Source organism: Vombatus ursinus, unplaced genomic scaffold (genome assembly GCF_900497805.2).
Source record: "Vombatus ursinus unplaced genomic scaffold, bare-nosed wombat genome assembly UNPS02008996.1, whole genome shotgun sequence".
In the NCBI taxonomy this organism is placed as follows: Eukaryota; Metazoa; Chordata; class Mammalia; order Diprotodontia; family Vombatidae; genus Vombatus; species Vombatus ursinus.
This window is the reverse complement of record NW_020948774.1, coordinates 10,910,444-10,928,617: the sequence shown is the minus strand read 5'-3', so window position 1 is coordinate 10,928,617 and position 18,174 is coordinate 10,910,444. Positions and strand designations below refer to the sequence as shown.

The 18,174-nt window shown below is 35.1% G+C and overlaps 1 protein-coding gene across 1 annotated transcript in view; it reads right to left on the bottom strand.

Moving 5' to 3' along the window:
* The window catches only part of DNAH9 (dynein axonemal heavy chain 9), a 466,635-nt gene that overhangs the window by 409,793 nt on the left and 38,668 nt on the right, over positions 1-18,174 (bottom strand). Inside the window, exons 8-9 of the mRNA XM_027850079.1 lie at positions 7,991-8,107; positions 6,842-6,992 (exon numbers count right to left, since the gene is read on the bottom strand). Coding sequence (XP_027705880.1) covers positions 6,842-6,992; positions 7,991-8,107 — 268 coding nt within the window. The remainder of the gene's footprint in view (positions 1-6,841; positions 6,993-7,990; positions 8,108-18,174) is intronic.

Sequence of the window (18,174 nt, the reverse complement as noted above, 5' to 3'; positions counted from 1 at the left end):
TTTACATGAATAAAATAGAGAAAGAGGAGATAAATGAATTGAGCAAGCAAGTAAAAAAGCTAGAAAAAGAACAAATTGAATTAAATACCAAATCAGAAATTCTTAAAACCAAAGGAGAGATTAAAATTGAAATTAAGAAAATTATTGAACTAATAATGAACTAATAAATAAAACTAAGAGCTGGTTTTATGAAAAAACCAATAAAATAGATAAACCTTTGGTTAATTTGATTAAAAAAAGAAAGAAGAAAACCAAATTACCAGTATCAAAAATGAAAAGGGTGAATTCACCACCAATGAAGAGGAAATCAAAACAATAATTAGTAGCTATTTTGCCCAACTATATGCCAAAAATTTGACAATCTTAGTGAAATGGATGAATATTTACAAAAATATAAATTGCCCAGATTAATGGAAAAAGGAAATAAAATACCTAAACAATTCAATTTCAGAAAAAGAAATTGAACAAGCCATCAATGAAATCCCTAAGAAAAATATCTCCAGGGCCAGATGGATTTACAAAAGAATTCTATCAAACATTGAAAGAACAACTAATTCCAATACTACATAAACTATCTGGGAATATAGGTGAAGAAAAAGTCCTACCAAATTCTTTTTATGATAAAAATATGATGCCGATATCTAAACTGGGAAGAGCCAGTACAGAGAAAGAAAATTATAGACCAATGTCCCTAATGAATATTGATGCAAACATTTTAAATGAAATATTAGCAAAGAGATTACAACAACTTATTTTGAGGATCATACACTATGACCGGGTAGGATTTATACCAGAAATGCAGGGCTGGTTCAATATTAGGAAAACTATCAGCATAATTGACCATATCAACAATAACACTAACAGAAATCATATGATTATCTCAATAGAGGCAGAAAAAGCATTTGACAAAATACAGCACCCATTCCTATTAAAAACATGAGAGAACATAGGAATAAATGGAGTCTTCCTTAAAATGACAGATAGCATCTATCAAAAACTATCAGCAAGCATTATATGTAAGCTAGAAATATTTCCAATAAGATTGGGGGTGAAACAAGGATGTCCATTATCACCACTGTTATTCAATATTGTGCTAGAAATGTTAGCTGTAGCATTCAGAGAAAAAAAAAGAAATTGAAGGTATTAGAACAGGCAAAGAAGAAACAAGCTATCACTCTTTGCAGATGATATGACAAAATACTTAGAGAATCCTAGAGGGGCAGCTAGGTGGCACAGTGGATAGAGCACCGGCCCTGAAGTGAGGAGGACATGAGTTCATATCCAACCTCAGACCAAACACTTGACCTGTACTAGCTGTGTGACCTTGGCCAAGTCACTTAACACCAATTGCCTCACCAAAAAAAAAAAGGATCCTAGAGAATCAAGTAAAAAATTACTTGAAATAATAAACAAATTTAGCAAAATTGCAGGACATAAAATAAACCCACACTAATCATTGGCATTTTACATATTACTAACAAAGCCTAATATCAAGAGATAGAAAGAGAAATTCCACTTAAAATTACTGTAGACATTATAAAATATTTGGGAGTCTACCTGCCAAAACAAATCCAGGAACTGTATGAACACAATTGCAAAACCCTATTCACAAAAATAAAGTCAGATCTAAATAATTAAAAAATATATCAGTTGCTCATGGGTAGGCTGAGCTAATATAATAAAAATGACAATTCTGCCTAAATTAATCTACTTATTCAGTGCCATACCAATCAAACTACCAAAAATTATTTAATAGAGCTAAAAAAAAAACAATAACAAAATTCATCTGAAAGAACAAATGGTCCAGAATATCAGAGACCTAATGAAAAGAAATGCAAGGGAAGGTGGCCCAGCTGTACCAGATCTTAAATTGTATTATAAAGCAGCAATTATCAAAACTACTTGGTACTGGCTAAGAAATAGAGTGGTGGATTACTGGAATAGGTTAGGTATGCAAGACACAACAGTCAATGACTATACTAATCTACTATTTGATAAATCCAAAGACTACAGATTCTGGAATAAGAAACCACTATTCAACAAGATCTGCTGGGAAAACTGGAAAAATGTATGGCAGAAACTGGACATAGACCAACATTTTATACCTTATATCAATATAGAGTCAAAATGGGTATGGGATTTAAATATAAAGACTGATACTATAAGTAAACTAGAAGAGCAAGGAATAGTTTACCTTTCAGATCTATGGAGAACAGAAGAATTCATGACCAAACAAGAGGTAGAGAACATTATGAAATGAATAATTTTGATTACATTAAATTGAAAAGTTTTTGCACAAGCAAAGCCAATTCATCCACGCTTAGGAGGGAAATAGAAAACTGGGAAAGAATTTTTATAACCAGTGTCTCTGATAAAGGCCTCATTTTTAAAATATAGAGAGAACTGAGTCAAATTTATAAGAAAACAAGTCATTCCCCAATTGATAAATAGTCAAAGGATATGAACAGGCAGTTTTCAGAAGGAGAAACTAAAACTGTCTACAGTCATATGAAAAAATGCTCTAAATCACTATAGATTAGAGAAATGCCCATTAAAACTATTCTAAGGTACCACATCACACATATCAAATTGGCTAACATGACAAAACAGGACAATGATAAATGTTGAAGAAGATGTGGGAAAATTGGAACACTAATGCATTGTTAGTGGAGTTGTAAACTGATCCAACCATTCTGGAGAGCCATTTGAAACTGCCCAAAGGGCTATAAAACTGTGCGTACCCTTTGATCCAGCAATATCACTTCTAGGGCTGTATTCCAAAGAGATTATACAAATGGGAAAAGTACCCACATAGACAAAAATATTCATAGCAGCTTTTTTCAAGGTGGCAAAGAAATGGAAATTGAGGGGATGCCCATCAATTGGGGAATGGCTGAACAAGTTGTGGTATATGAATGTAATGGAATACTATAGTGCTGTAAGAAATGATGAGCAGGTGGACTTCAGAGAAACCTGGAAAGACTTATATGAACTGATGTTGCGTGAAATAAGCAGAATTGGGAGAATACTGTGCACAATAACAGCCACATTGTAGAATGACTGACTTTGATAGACTTAGCTCTTCTCAGCAATGCAAGGATCTAAGACAACTCCAAAAGACTCACAATGGAAAATGCTATCCATATCCAGATTAAGAACTATGGAGTCTGAATGCAGATGGAAGCATACTATTTGCTCTCCTTTTCTTTTGCCATTTTGTTATTGCTTCATTCTCGTGGTTCCTCCGATTAGTTCATGTTCTTTACAACATGACTAATGGGAAAATATGTTTAATATGAATGTATAAGTAGAGCCTATATCAGATGGCACACCATCCTGAGGGTGGGGGAGAAGGAGGGAGAGAAAATTTAAAACTCAAAATCTTTTGGAAGTGAATGTTGAAAACTAACAATTACTTAATTATTAAAAAAAACCTGTATAAAGTGTTAACGAAAGTTAAACTCAAAGGAAAGGCATTAACAATTGGAAGATTCAGATGAGGTGGAGTAGGAAACCCTCTAGCAGAAGGCAGAATTTAAGTTTAGTCTTGAAAGAAGCCAGGGGAAACCAGCAGGTGGAGGTGAGGAGAGAGAGCCTTCAAGCTACAGGAGATAGCTGGTCAAAAGGCATAGAGCCAGGGGATGGAGTGTAATGTAAGCATTCTGAGATCCTACAGTAGAGGGAGAGGAGTAAAGTGTAATAAGAATGGAAAGGTGGCAAGGGGCCAGGTTGTAAATGACTTTACAAGTCAAACCTAGAAATCTGGAGGTAATAGGGAATGACTGGATTTTACTGAGTAGGGGAAGATGAGAGTGACATGATCAGATTTACAATTTTGGAAAATCACTTGGGCAACTGAGAGGAAGATGTATTGGAGTGGAGAAAGGCTTTGAGGAAGGGGAGAGACCAACCAGATGGCAACTGAAATAATTCAGATATGAGATGATGAGGACTGGCACCAGGGTGGCAGTTATATGAGTACGAGGAAGGGAGCATCTATAAGAGATGTTATAAGTGTTGAAATGACAAGATTTGGCAACATATTAGGGTGAGTGTGAGGAATGAGTTGAGGATGACACAGAGGTTATGAGGTGACTGAGAGAACTGTGGTACTCCCAACAGCATTATGGAAATTCAGAATGGGGATGTTTTGTGGCAAAGGAAATGAGTTGAGGTTAGGACTGGATATAGAGATCTGGGAATCATCTGCTTAAAGATGATAACTAATTCCATGTGAACTGATATAAAAAGAAGAGGGCCCATTTATCATATCCTGAAAGAATGCCCAAAATGAAAACTCCCAGTAATATTAGAGCCAAAATCCCGACCTTCTCCCGATCAAACAAAAAATACTACAAGCAGCCAGAAGGGAAAAATTCAAATACCAAAGAACTTCAGCCAGAATCACATAAGACTTGTCAGACACTATAATAAAAGACAGAAAATCATAGAATAAAGCATTCCAAAAGAAAAAAATAAAGGCTTACAACCATAAATAACTTATACTATGCTACAAGACTGATTATGATACTACAGAGGGAAAAATGGTATCTATAGGAGTTTTTCAAGTCTTCCTTATTAAAAGATCAGAGCTAAGTAGAAACTCTGAAATGCAAACAGAGGAATTAAGAGGCAGATGGAAATTTAAATACCTTTGAGCATTGGAAAGGACTAAAAACAATGATGGAATTCTTATAGTCTACTAGTTTAGTAATCTTGTCAAGAAAGGAAATGAGAGTACTCTAGCGTAAACTGCTCATGATGAAGCCATGTAATCTTTGTAATCACCATTCCTCTATCTAAATATTTACCAACTTTTATTATCCATTTTAAGATTTTTTCCAAATACTGAAGTCAAGATTACTAGCCTACAGTTTTTAGACTCTATTCTCTTTCCCTGCCTTTTTAAAATTTAAGACATTTGCCTTTCTCCAATCTCCAACCTCTCCTATCTTCCATCTTCCTTATATTATTGACAATCTTATATTATTGACAATTGAGCAATCACATCTGTCAATTCTTTCAAGACCTGAGGATGTAGTTCAAGCGACTTGAATTCATTCAAGTCTCTTACAATCTTCTTACTTATGTATCAACTCCTCTTAATAATTTTTATTGTCATTTCCAATGTAAAAATCATTATCTTTGGCAGAGAAAATAGAAGCAAAATGAGAACTAAGAAGTAAGTTCATTAGTCGACATATTTATTAAGGACCTATTTGAGTGCCAGATACTGTGTTAAGCACTTGAAAACAAAGAAAGGCAAAAAAGAGTATCTGCATTAAAAAAAGTTCACAGTCAACTGAGGGAGACAGCATTCAAACAGCTATGTACAAATAAGATCTAGATACAGGATAGATTTGGGGTAGTCTCAAAGTGAAGTAACTAAAATTAAGAAGTACACTCAAAGTGTTCTTGCAGAAGATGGGCCTTTAGTTGACATTTGAAGGAAGCTAGGGAAGCCAGGAGATGGAGATGAGGAGGAAGAAAGTTTCAGGTCTGGGGAATAGCTAGTGAAAATGCTGTTAGGAGATGGATTGTTGTGTTCAAAGAACAGGAAGAAGACGAGTATCACTGGATTTGCAGAGTATGTGGAGAGGAGCAAGGTATAAGCATGCTTAAAAAGTAGGAAGAAGCCAGCTTACGAAGGGTTTTAGAAGCCAAACGGATGAAATTGTTCTTTTTCTATAGTTAGTTATCCGCACCCCATCCACCCCAAGCAAAGGTACTATGTCTGTTTTGATCCTCCTTTTTCTTCCAATACAGCTTTAAAAATCCTTTTTTAATTGTATCTAGCTTCCCTTATCAGACTCTACTTATTCTGAGCTTTAGTGGTCCTGTTTTTAAAGGCCCATGCCACACTCAAACTCATTTTCTGTGACCTGTTCTCACTTTCATATTCTATACATTTCTTTTTAAAACTCAAAATTGCTCAGGGAATCTCCTGGGCATCTATGTCTGTCTCATCAGACAAATCTCATTTTCCTTTCTAGCTGGAATTGTTTTCCCTTTGTGCAATGAGAATTTTATTCTTGAACTATCTGATATCCCTCCTGGGCTAACTATTTCTTGTATTATTTAATTCCATGGTATCCTACCTATTATTCAAGGCATTCACCCAAATTACAGATTAGCTGGAAAAATAAATAATCTCTTGATATTCAAATAAGCAAAACTGTTAAGTGATAACGATGTCACAATTCTGCTCCAAAACCTGATATTTTAAAAAGGTCTGAAGTGTTTGCAGGGCATATCAAGTAACTTGGATCAGAATGGAGATAAGTATTTCACAATATTTCTCTCATAACACTATATATCCAAAGTGGCTAACTGTCCCTGTTAATTAATTTCTTGATTAATTACTTTTATAATTACTTAAGTACAATGAGGTAGAAGAAGAGGATGAGCCAAAGTGGTCCCAGTTGCAAATTTCTCCTTGATAGCACAGGTAGTCTCATTCCAAGCCCTAACATCATTGGAGTTCTAGGTACTGAGTCAGAAAAACTTTGAGCAACTGAGAAATAGGTAAAATTCTGTCTTGAAGACCATAATCATTCAGGACTTGTGGCTACCCTCTCCCGCCCTTCTCACAATTTTTGCTATCTCAATATATTATAAAGGCCTCTCCTGAACATAAACAACAGGTAATCTACTACTCATTGATGTGCTCTTCTCAGACATAGATATGGGCAATTCATGGGTTTTAAGGTGCTCAGGAATTCAAACAAATGGAAACTGTTATTGCTTTCCACTGAGGCACGTCATAGTGATCATGACATTTCAAAGGTATAAAAGAGGTAATAGAACATTCCTCAGAAATTTTTGAAAACTAAATTCATACCAAGTTCTGACTCCTCCTGGACACGCTGACAATAGATTGTTTTAATGATATCCAAGTCACTGTTGAACATGGTGATCAGGATAGGGTATTTATCAAATGCATCCATGGCTACTACTGGTCTTTCAAGCAGACTCCCAAATATTTCAAGCAGCTGCAGAAAAGGGTGAAATAAAGGAAGGAAAGTCAAAGAATTAAAAAAAAAATCAGTTCCATGAATTCTAAAACTGCAGAAGAGGATTTGGAGAAGGAAGATAAAGAGACTAACCCTGAGTCAAGGACTCTGCCAGAGTGTGGTGTAGCTCTAAGACTCTGGAACTGAGTTCTGAGGTATTCTAGAGCTTTCCTGAAGTTGCTAAAAATCCACAGGAGGTACTTCGAAATCACCATTTCCTCCAAGGGTGTCTCTGATGTTTCTGGCCTTACCTGGGATAGAACTACGACAAGTAGCTCCTAACTAAAGCCAGTTTCCTGAGGCCGTTCTCATTTAAGCCCACAAGTTGGGGTGGTTATAAGGGATCCCCAAAGTCTTCCCTGGGTACAGAACTATGGGTTGGGACATTCCTTTCATCATGGAACATCAGAACTATTCATGTCCTTCTGCTATCCAATAATATATAGCAGGATCACAGATTTAGAACAACCTTATTAGTCATGAATGCCAAGTCCTGTATTTTATAAATGAGGAAAATAAGGCTGAATCATTAAGTGACTTGGACACGATATCAAAAGTAAGTGGATTAAATGCAATACTCTTTCCACTGTGCCACACTGCCTTTTGGCATTATATTAAAAGTCACGGTATCTGGATGGGAACAACAGTCTCTCTTTTTTTTAAATTTTATGGGGAAGACTATACCTGAGTATGGGCATTGAACCAACTTAAAAGAGTTTCAGAGAAAACTTTTTCATCCACACTCAGAATTTTCAGAATATTTTCTTGCATCCAAAATAGACTGAAATAGACCATATTTCCAGCCCAGAGGAACCCCAATTCTGCCCTTTCCCAGGAGTTTCAGTGGATCAAGAAATCCTAACACTGTAGGAACACAATAATCACACGATCCTCACTAACAGGGTCATTCGGGACAATATTGGGATACCACACTGACCAAACACAATGGGGTTGATTCCTTAGCAACAGATACAAACCTTAAAAGCATGTTCTAAGCCAGCTATATCATCAAAAGCTTGGATGAAGACCATCCCTAATCTTCGATCCAAATCTTCTACTTTCTGGTTAAATTCAGAGACATAATTTTCAAATTGCTGAAGAGACAAAAAGTATAAACAAAATAAATAACAATGAAGATGATGATAGTTAACATTTATACAACACTTTAAAGTTTGCAGTCATTTACATAATCTCATTTGATCCTCACAACAACCTCGTGAAGTAGGTCCTAATCAGATCCTTATTACAGATGAGGAAACTGAAGCTGAGAGATGTTATATGACTTAATTAGGGACAAAGATTAATGAGCAGTATCTGAAGCAGGATTTGAACCAAGGTCTCCCTAACTACATTCTTTGACTTTATATTTGGAGTACTCTGATGCTTAAGGATTTCTTAATTTCCCCCAAACTACTGTACTACAACATGATTTGTTTTTTATTTACATATATGGCTACATCATTCTTGTAATATTGGACAAAACTTGAAAGTAGGTGAAATTTATCTTTGGTATCCTCCCACCTCCACTTCTATGCCTCCTTCTGACCCTTCTATCACATAGGCATTGATGAGGTCTAGAGTTTTAAGGGTGCTTGGTCCCCTGAGATCATGACATGCGGGCCCTGCCTGAATGAATTCAACCTAAATCTTCTTTCAGCTAGAGAATAAGTTTATTAGAGATAAACCATACAGGCCAGACTCTTAAGGAGTCTGAACATTAGTAACGCCCATAGGGACGAGCGAGCATGAGAATGTCTCTGTGTTTAAATGGGGGCCAGGGTGGATCTTATATACACTAAAGTAACTTTGGGTAACCAGAGGAGGGGCTGGGAAAGGGTCTAGAAAACTTAGAAGAATTCCAATTGGAAGTCTGAGACACTGAATAGACAAGGGGAATAGATAATGAGAGGAACTGGAAGGAAGAAGTTTGAAAGGCATCTGAATAAGATCAAAAGGTGGGGTTAGGGCTTTCAAAGGGAGGTAAGGGGAGTCCTTAAGGAACTGTTTGAGATCAGATAAGAAAAGTTTAAGGGTTTTCTGGGGCCTGTAGACAAATGGGAGCCAGATTCTTTTTAGGGCAAGGGAAGGCTGGAAGGCGCATCTGAATAAGATCAAAAGGTAGGGCTAGGGCTTTCAAAGGGAGATGAGGAGCTGAGGCCCATAGAGCCAGATTGCTTTTGGGGCAAGGGGAAAAGATCTTGGCTTGGGTCCATACCCCATCATTAACAGCATCCTTATGAACGCCTTACCTCTCCACTCCCACCCCCACATTCCACTTCTAGGGCATCCAAGGCCTGCTCTATATAGTAGTTTCTCATTTTCCAAAATTAACTTTTCATTCTTTCCTATCAATCAAAACTGTCATTCTTTCACCATAAACTACTTAAGCTAGGCCTCAGGAGAAAATCAATGTGATTAAATTAATTCACATTAAGATGTGAATAGCCAATAAGCTCCATTAACTGCATCTGGGATAAACCCATATTAGAAAGATAATTTTTAACCCCAAATTACAGATCTCTGTCTGTCTCTGTCTCTCTCTCTTTCTCTTAACTCTCCACCATTTTCTCTATTCTAATTGCTACCACCCATTCATCTTTCTCATTGCTGCCAGATTTAATTTTACAATTTAATTTAGTAGGCATTTATTAAGTTCCTTTCATGTCTTAGGTACTATGCTAAGGTGCAAGGGTTACAAAGACCAAAATAAAGAATTCCCTACTATCAAGGAGCTTACACTCTACTGAGAGAAAAGAACATCTACAATGTTGGGGGTGGAGATTGCTGTAGTCATCATATATATTAATTTCTAATGCTGCTTATTACTTCATACTGTTAATTTATGTAAGTTTTTTCATGTTTCTCAGAATTTTTAATACTCATCATTTCTTAAGGCAAATATTCCATTATTTCCTTTCTCAGAATATATTTAACCATTCCCAAACTTTCAGTTCATTGCTACCACTAAAAGAGTGACTACAAATATCATGGCATATATGGATTTACTTTGATCTTCTTTGGGTATAAGGTAGAATAGAAAGTGCTGAATTTGAAATCAAAGGCTCTGGGTTCAAATCTTGACTCTTCCATTTAATCCCTTTCTGACCTTGGGTAACACTCAGGGTCTTAGCAGTTCATCTTTAAGATGCAGGGCTTAGACTAGATCAGAGGTGTCAAACTTGCAGTCCCTAGGCAAGGCTGAACCATATTAAAATGTAATTGGGGAATGTTTAACAAAATAAATTAAAATATCACTCAACACAGATAATGCTAATTTGTGGTTTTCTAAGTCAATATGCCACAGACAGAGATCTTTTCTTTTTTTTTTCTTTCTTTTTTGGTTAGGCAATTGGTGTTAAGTGACTTGCCTAGGGTCACACAGGTAGTGTCAAGTGTCTGAGGTCGGATTTGAACTCAGGTCGTCCTAACTCCAGGACCAGTGCTCTATCCATTATGCCACCTAGCTGCCCCAAGGGATTTATTTCTATTAGAGTTTGACATCATAGGACCAGATGACCTTTGAGGTACCTTCTAGATCTATATTTATGATCTATGAACTCACAATTCTTTATTTAGGAACTATCTGTTCATATCCTGATACCACCTGCCAATTCTGGGATGGCCTCTTGGTCTTACACATTTTTGTTAATTCCCTCACATAGGTTCCCAAAGTGGGCAATACCACCCCCTGTGGGGTACTAGAACAATCCAGGAGGCGGTAGTAGTTTGAAATGATGGGAATTTAAAAAAAAACTGTTAAAGGGTTAAAGAAAGTAGATTTCCAGGGGGGCATTGAGTAATTTTTTTTAAAGGGGACAATAGGCCAAATAAGTTTGGAAACCTCTGGATAACTTAAATAACTGACACAAAGCCTTATCCCAGATACATTTAATTATTTTGTGCTAAAAGTTTTCAATTTTGTGCTATCAAAATTATCTCTTTTAGTTTTTGTGATCCCTTCTATCCTTCTGGTTAAAATTCTTCTGCTGACCACAGTTGAGAAAAGCACTTGATCACGTTCTCTTCTGTTTTTTAAATGGTGTGACCCTTTATAATTAGTTTATAAAATCTTTTAAGCTTATTCTACTATGTGGCATAAGGTATTGATCAAATTTGATTTCTGCCAAACCACATTCCAGTTTTCCCAGAAGTTTCTGTCTAATAGAAAGTTCTTCCCCAAGTAGTTAATATTCTTGGATTTATTGCACACTAGATTATTCAGTTCAATTGGTTTTGATTCTTACTTTTCTATTCTATTCTACTGATCAACTTTTCTATTTTTTGAACCAATATGAAAACTTCTGATGATTAATGCTTTATCATATAATTTGAATTCTGGAAATGCTATACTCTTTTTTTCATTCCCATTTATTTTCATTATTTCCCTCGAGATTTAAGACCTTTTACTCCTTTAAATGAATTTTGCAATTATTTTGTCTAGCTCTATAAAGAAACCTCTTACTAGTTTGACACAGCACTACATCTGTAAATTACTTTATATAGTATAATCACCTTTACTCTATTGTTACAGCACAATTATGAGCAACAAATATGCGTTTGTTAAGTCATTCTTTTTTTTTTTTTTTTTTTTGCTTTTTGGTTAAGTGACTGGCCCAGGGTCACACAACTAGTAAGTGTCAAGTGTCTGAGTTTGGATTTGAACTCAGGTCCTCCTGACTCCAAGGCTGGAGTTCTATATATTGTGCCACCTCGTTGCCCCCATTCTTTATTTTTTAAAGATGTTTTTTGTAACTGTAGTCACATATATATTATGTTATATTGTTAGACTGAGTCTCAGATATTTTTTTCATTTTGTAGCTGTTTGAATGGGATTTTGCTTTTGCTTTTTTCCTCCTCCCTCCCAGTTTTTATTAATCTTAGTATCTTCCTTCTGAGATTTTCTTCAGTTTCTCCTGCATATATCTTGCTTGTACATATTTGTTTACATATTGTCTTCCCCATTACTCTGTGAGCTTCTTGAAAGAAGCGAGTATTTTTTTGCATTTTTTGGTATCGCCAGTGCTTAGCACTGTGGGAAAAAGTGGAACCACCACCATTTCATGACATCTTGATAGACTAACAATCCCCCAACTACTGAATGACCTAATATTAGAAAGTTTTCAACCCTTCTGCAAAGTAATAGTAAATTAGATGGTTTCAACCACTGTTGTAACAATTACTTATTCTTCTTGGATAAGAGACACTGCAGTTTTGCTTAAAAAGACTGCTTTCACAATTGCAAAAGTTTTTGGTCTCTTCTGCTGGTCTCTTGAACTTAAACAGGGAATGTTTTCTTCTTCTTGCCACTTGAATTTCAAATAATCCCTTTTTACCCTTTTCTCCTTTGACTGATCCCTTCTTTCTTTACTCCTCCCCCTCTTGTTATTTATCTATCCTAAGATTCTGCAAAATGCTGCTGATTGGCTATGTACTATAAGTAATCGTGGAAGGTAACCAAAACCAAATCTGTATCCTAGGGAGCCAGATTTCCTATTAGTGAGAGCAGATTCCTTAGCATGCTAATCTCTACTTTCAGTCTGGCCTCCTATTTGTGAGCCACAGTCATTGGACCGTTGTTGACAAGTACATTTCTCCCATGAGTTTGAGGGAATAGCCCAATAGTACTCTGCCTGGCACTTAGCAGGTGCTTAATAAATACTTATTGATTTGACTATTGGCTTTTGTTATTATATAAAATGCTTGTTTTTGTGGATTTATGATATATCCTACTACTTTACTAAAGCAAATGATTGTGTTAATTACTTTCTTTGCTGTTTCTTTGAGCACTTCTAAGCAAATAATTATGTCATCTTCAAATAGCAATAATTTTGTTTCCTTTTGGCCATTGTGTAGCCTTTCTTTCCCTTATTGTTATAGCTAGTATTGCTAGAACTATGGCAAATAATACTGGGAAAAGAGACATCCTTGTTTTACTTTTGTATTAATTGGGAAATATACTTTACTGTTGCAAATAATAATAGCTTTTTGTTTTAGATATATGATATTTATTATATTAAAATGCTATTTCTAGGATTGCATTTTTAAAGTTTTAGCATAAGTGAATGTTGTTCTTTGTCAAAGACATTTTTCTTACATCAATTGATGTGATTTTGGGGTTGCAAATATTATCATTATGTCAAATGTTTTCTTAATGTTGATTTATTCTTGCTTCTTTGGTATGAATCCAACTTGATAATAATGAAGAATTTTAAAAAATATATTGCTGTAATAGCTTCAAAATGTGTTACATTTTATTTATTTATTTTTGCATATGTATTCATTAGTGATATTGTTCTATAGTTCTCTTTCTTTGCATTATCCTTCCCTGGCCAAGATATTAAGACTACATTTGTCTCATAAAAGGCATTTAATAGAATGATTCCTCTTTCTAATTTTGAGAATAATTTGTGTCACATAGGTATTAGTTATTTTTATAATGCTTGTTAGAATTCATGTGTAAATTAATCGAAACCAAAGACTTTTTTTCACAAGTACTTCCTCTATAGCTTATTCAATTCATTTTCTGTAACTGAGTTATTTAAGATTTCTATATCTTGTTCTGTTATGAGTATTTTATGTTTTTGTAGATAACCCTCTACTTCTTTTAAGTGATTAATTTTGCTAGCATATAGTTGTATACAGTAGGTTTTGATAATTCTTTTTACTTCTCTGTTGCAATTTCATTTAAAAAATTGGTAATGTGATTTTCCTTTCCTTCAAAAAAAACAGATTTTTCAAAAGCTTATCAATTTCTTAGTCTTTCCAAAGAACTGACTTTTATTTTAGTAATTTAACTTATTATTTCTATAATTCTTTCACTTCCATTTTATCTCTTCTCAAATTTTAAAGATTTCTTTGTGCCAAGAGGATTCTGGGAAGATGGCTGGGTAGGTCAGAAAATTCCAAGCTCTCAAGATTTTCCCCCACAAATGAGATAAAATAGTGCCTAGAACATAGAGTGATAAAAATAAATAAGAGTAGGAACAGAACAGGAGTCCCTCTGCGACCATGGGAGAGGATCTGAATAAAAATCCCAGGGCTAGGTTTGATCCCTGTGAAGAGTAAACACCTCCTGGCTAGGATCACTTAAACAAGTGGCAAGCCCTGGGGTTAGCTGGGTTGGGGGCTGCCTCGGCTCTCCAGCCACAGAACTTTTCTATCTGGGACAGTGAGGGTAGTTGGGAGTCTAAGCTGGGGAAGATCAAGAGAGCCTCTGCTGACAAGGAACAACAGACCCAGCTGTGCTGTGGAGATGTTTTTAGGTGAGAAGGAATCAACACAGGCCCGAGAATGTAGAAGCAGTGGGGCGAGGACTCTGCCGGCTATGAGCACTTACAGGAAGTTGGAGGTCTTGGTTTTCATTCCAGGCCTGAATGAAGAATTGAAGGAGGATCTGAGGCCAGAGGCACCATTCCCCATACCTCAGGGCTAGAAGTGATTACAAAAACTAAGCTACTACAAATTAAAAAAAAAAATGCACAGGCAAAGGAAAAAGAATCCAACCATAGAGTCACTATGGCAATAGAGAAGACCAGGGTTTGTCTTCAGAGGAGGAGATTGAAGCAAAGAAACTCTCTTCTACCCCAAAGAATAACATCAAATGGTCACCTGCCCAAAAAGAATTCATAGAAGAACTTTAAAAAGACTTTGGAAATCAAATGAGAGAGATTGAGGAAAAACTGAAAAAAAAAAATCCAAGAAAAACAAGAAGATTATGAAAAGAAAGTCAACCAATTAGAAAAAGAGATCCAGAATTTTAAGGAAGAGAATGACTCCCTGAAAATCAGAATTGGCAAGGGGAAGTCAGAAAAGTTATAGGAGATCAAGAAATAATAAGACAAAATGTAAAGAATGAAAAAATAGAAGAGAATGTGAAACATTTCATAAGAAAAACAACTGATCTGGAGAACAGATCAAGAAAAGAAAACATAAGAATAATTGGACTACTGAATACTATGATCAAAAAAAAAGAATCTTCATACAATAATACAAGAAATAATTTTTAAAAATTGTCCTAAAGCATTAGAGCAACAGGGGAAAGTAGAAATAGAAAAAATCCACCAATCACCACCTAAAAGAGATCCTATGAGGGAAACCCACAGAAATATCATAGTTAAATTCTGAAACCCCCAGTTCAAGGATAAAATATTATGAGCAACAAGAAAAAAAAAAAAATTCAAATATGGTGGTGCCAGAATTAGAATCACACAAGACCTAGCAGCAATGACACTAAAAGACCGCAGATCTTAGAACGCTATATATTAAAGAGCAAAAGAATTGGGGTTCTGTCCAAAAATACCAGACCCACCAAAGCTAAGCATACTCCTGAACGAAAAAAAATACATATGTAATGAATTGTCAGACTTTCAGAACTCAGTTAAGAAAACAAACAAACAAACCTGAACTTAATAGAAGATTTGACATACAAGAGCCAAGAGAAATATAAGGTACATACCAAAGACTAAAGACAAATACAAGGGACTCAATAAGGACAGATTGTTTACCTTTCTTATATTTACCTTTTACCTTTTGTAAAACATATGTTTAAGACTGTTATTAGTAATTGGGTAGTTTGTAAGAAAGATTGGGGTAAACCTGAGCATGACATGATTTTAAAAAGTAAAACTGTTCAGGAACAGCTAAAAAGAGTAACTATCTTATACAAATGAAGTGTAAGAGGAGGAACAGGAATGGGTTTGAGAGGGAATAATACATATATATCTAGAAGAGTATAAAAGTCTTCTAAATTTAGAAAGAAAGAAAACACTAAGGGAATAGGAAGGGGAGAGAAGATAAGGGAGGGATTTCTAGAGGGGAGTGTAAGGGAATAGGTTAAATGGGGGATATAAAAGGGTGTTCAGATTAATGGAAATGGGAGGATAAGGGAGGGATCCTTGAGAGGATAAGGAAGGGATCTTTAGAGGGGAGGGTGAGATTATAGATCAAAGCAGGGTACAGAAGGGTGTTTAGGTTTATGGGAATGGGAGAATTAGGGAGGGATCCTTGGAGGTGGAGGTAGGTTAAGTAATAGGAAGGAAAGGTAGAGGGTAGAAGTAAAGTAGAGGAGTCAAGAGGGAAAATAAATAAGAGATGCACAAACAAAAACAAAGATCAGGAGTAGAATTTGCTAAGGAAAGTATATGTCTATATATTTATGTATGTATTATGTATATATATATGTATGTATATAAATGTATATGTGTATGTAAATATCTATATCTATATGTATATCTGCACTTAATTGTAGCATTCAGAGGGGATGAAGGGAGAAAAAAACAAAGTAAAAAGTGCACAGCAGAGAAAATTAAACTTACAAGGAAGCAAAGATGGACAGTTCTCAATATAATGTGTAGTACCTATTATATAGGCTTTCTTGAAATGGAAATTTATTGCTATACATTTTGAATCCTCTCTTACATTCTGCTGTGCACATGGCACACTTTTTTTCTTTTCTTATTTTGTATTTAAATTTCAATATGTAAATTCATAATTTTTTATTTTTGTGTATTTAAAGTTTAGTATTAAAGTCTAAATTTATGAATAAATAAATAAATAAAAGATATTTGTGCCTATTTTTTAAAAAATTATTATTTAGTTCTTTATTTTATCACTTTATTACTCTTTTTTCTAATTTTTCAGTGTATGTACTACTCTAGCGATATCCCAGAAATGTTGGTATGCTATCTCAGCCTTACCATTATCTTTCATATAATTATTGTTTCTATGAATTGTGCTTTGACCTACCCTTTATACACTATCATTAAGTCTCCATTTAGTTTTGTATCTTTTGCTTGTATTTGTATTAATTAATATTTGTTATGTTTAAATAATAAACAAAAGGCATTAAAATATTTATTAAATGCTTCCTATGTGCCAGACACTGGGCTAAGCACTGGGGATACAAATAGAAGTAAGGAGAAAGACAGCTCCTGTCCTCAAAGAGCTTACATTCTAATAGGATGAAACAACACACAAAAGGGAGCTGCCCCCATTCTGGCAGTGATCTATGGCCATAATCAGTATTTTAATGCCTTTATTAAAAAGTCCTGGAAAGTTTTCTTTTACTATTCCTGCAGTGCAGTTTGTAGGGTTACTTTTTTTTTTTTTAACTTGTCAGGTTCTTTTGGGAAACTAATTATCTTTATTGTTTATTTATTTCACTACCTGTAAAATAAGGATAATAATAAAGTCTTACCTCCCAGAGTTAATGTATCAAATGAAATAATATTTGTAAAATGCTTTGCAAACTTCAAAGTGCAATATAAATGCCAATGATTAAACTATTGCTGCACATTATCTTCAAGGTTAGATACTTTGCCATCTTATAGAATTAATGTTTTTTTTTTTTTAAATTTTGGCTCTCTTTGAGGGAAGCAGAAAACTGGGAAAGAATTTTTACGACCAATGTCTCTAATAAGGGCCTCATTTCTAAAATATATAGAGAACTAAGTCAAATTTATAAGAATACAAGTCATTCTCCCAATTGATAAATGGTCAAAGGATATTAACAGGCAGTTTTCAAATGAAGAAATTAAAGCTATCTATAGTCATATGAAAAAATTCTATAAATCACTGTTGATTAGAGAAATGCAAATCAAAGCAACTCTGAGATTGGCCTATCAGATTGGCCAACATGACAACAGGAAAATGATAAATGTTGGAGAAGATGTAAGAAAATTGGAACACTAATGAATTGTTGGTAGAGTTGTGAAATGATCCAACCATTTTGGACAGCAATTTGGAACTATGCCCAAAGGGCTATAAAAATGTGCAAATCTTTTGACCAAGCAATAGCACTTCTAGGGCTGTAACCCAAAGAGATCATAAAAATGGGAAAAGGAGGGGCAGCTAGGTAGTGCAAGGGATAGAGCACCAGCCCTGGAGTCAGGAGGACCTGAGTTCAAATCCAGTCTCAGACCAGAGACTTGACACTTACTAGCTGTGTGACCCTGAGCAAGTCACTTAACCCCAATTGCCTCACAAAAAAATTGGGAAAAAGACCCATAAGTACAAAAATATTTATAGCAGCTTTTTTTTGTGGTGGCAAAGAATTGGAAATTGAGAGGATGCCCATCAATTGGGAAATGACTGAACAATTTGTGGTATATGAATGTAATGGAATACTACTATTGTGCTATAAGAAATGATAAGCAGGAAGACT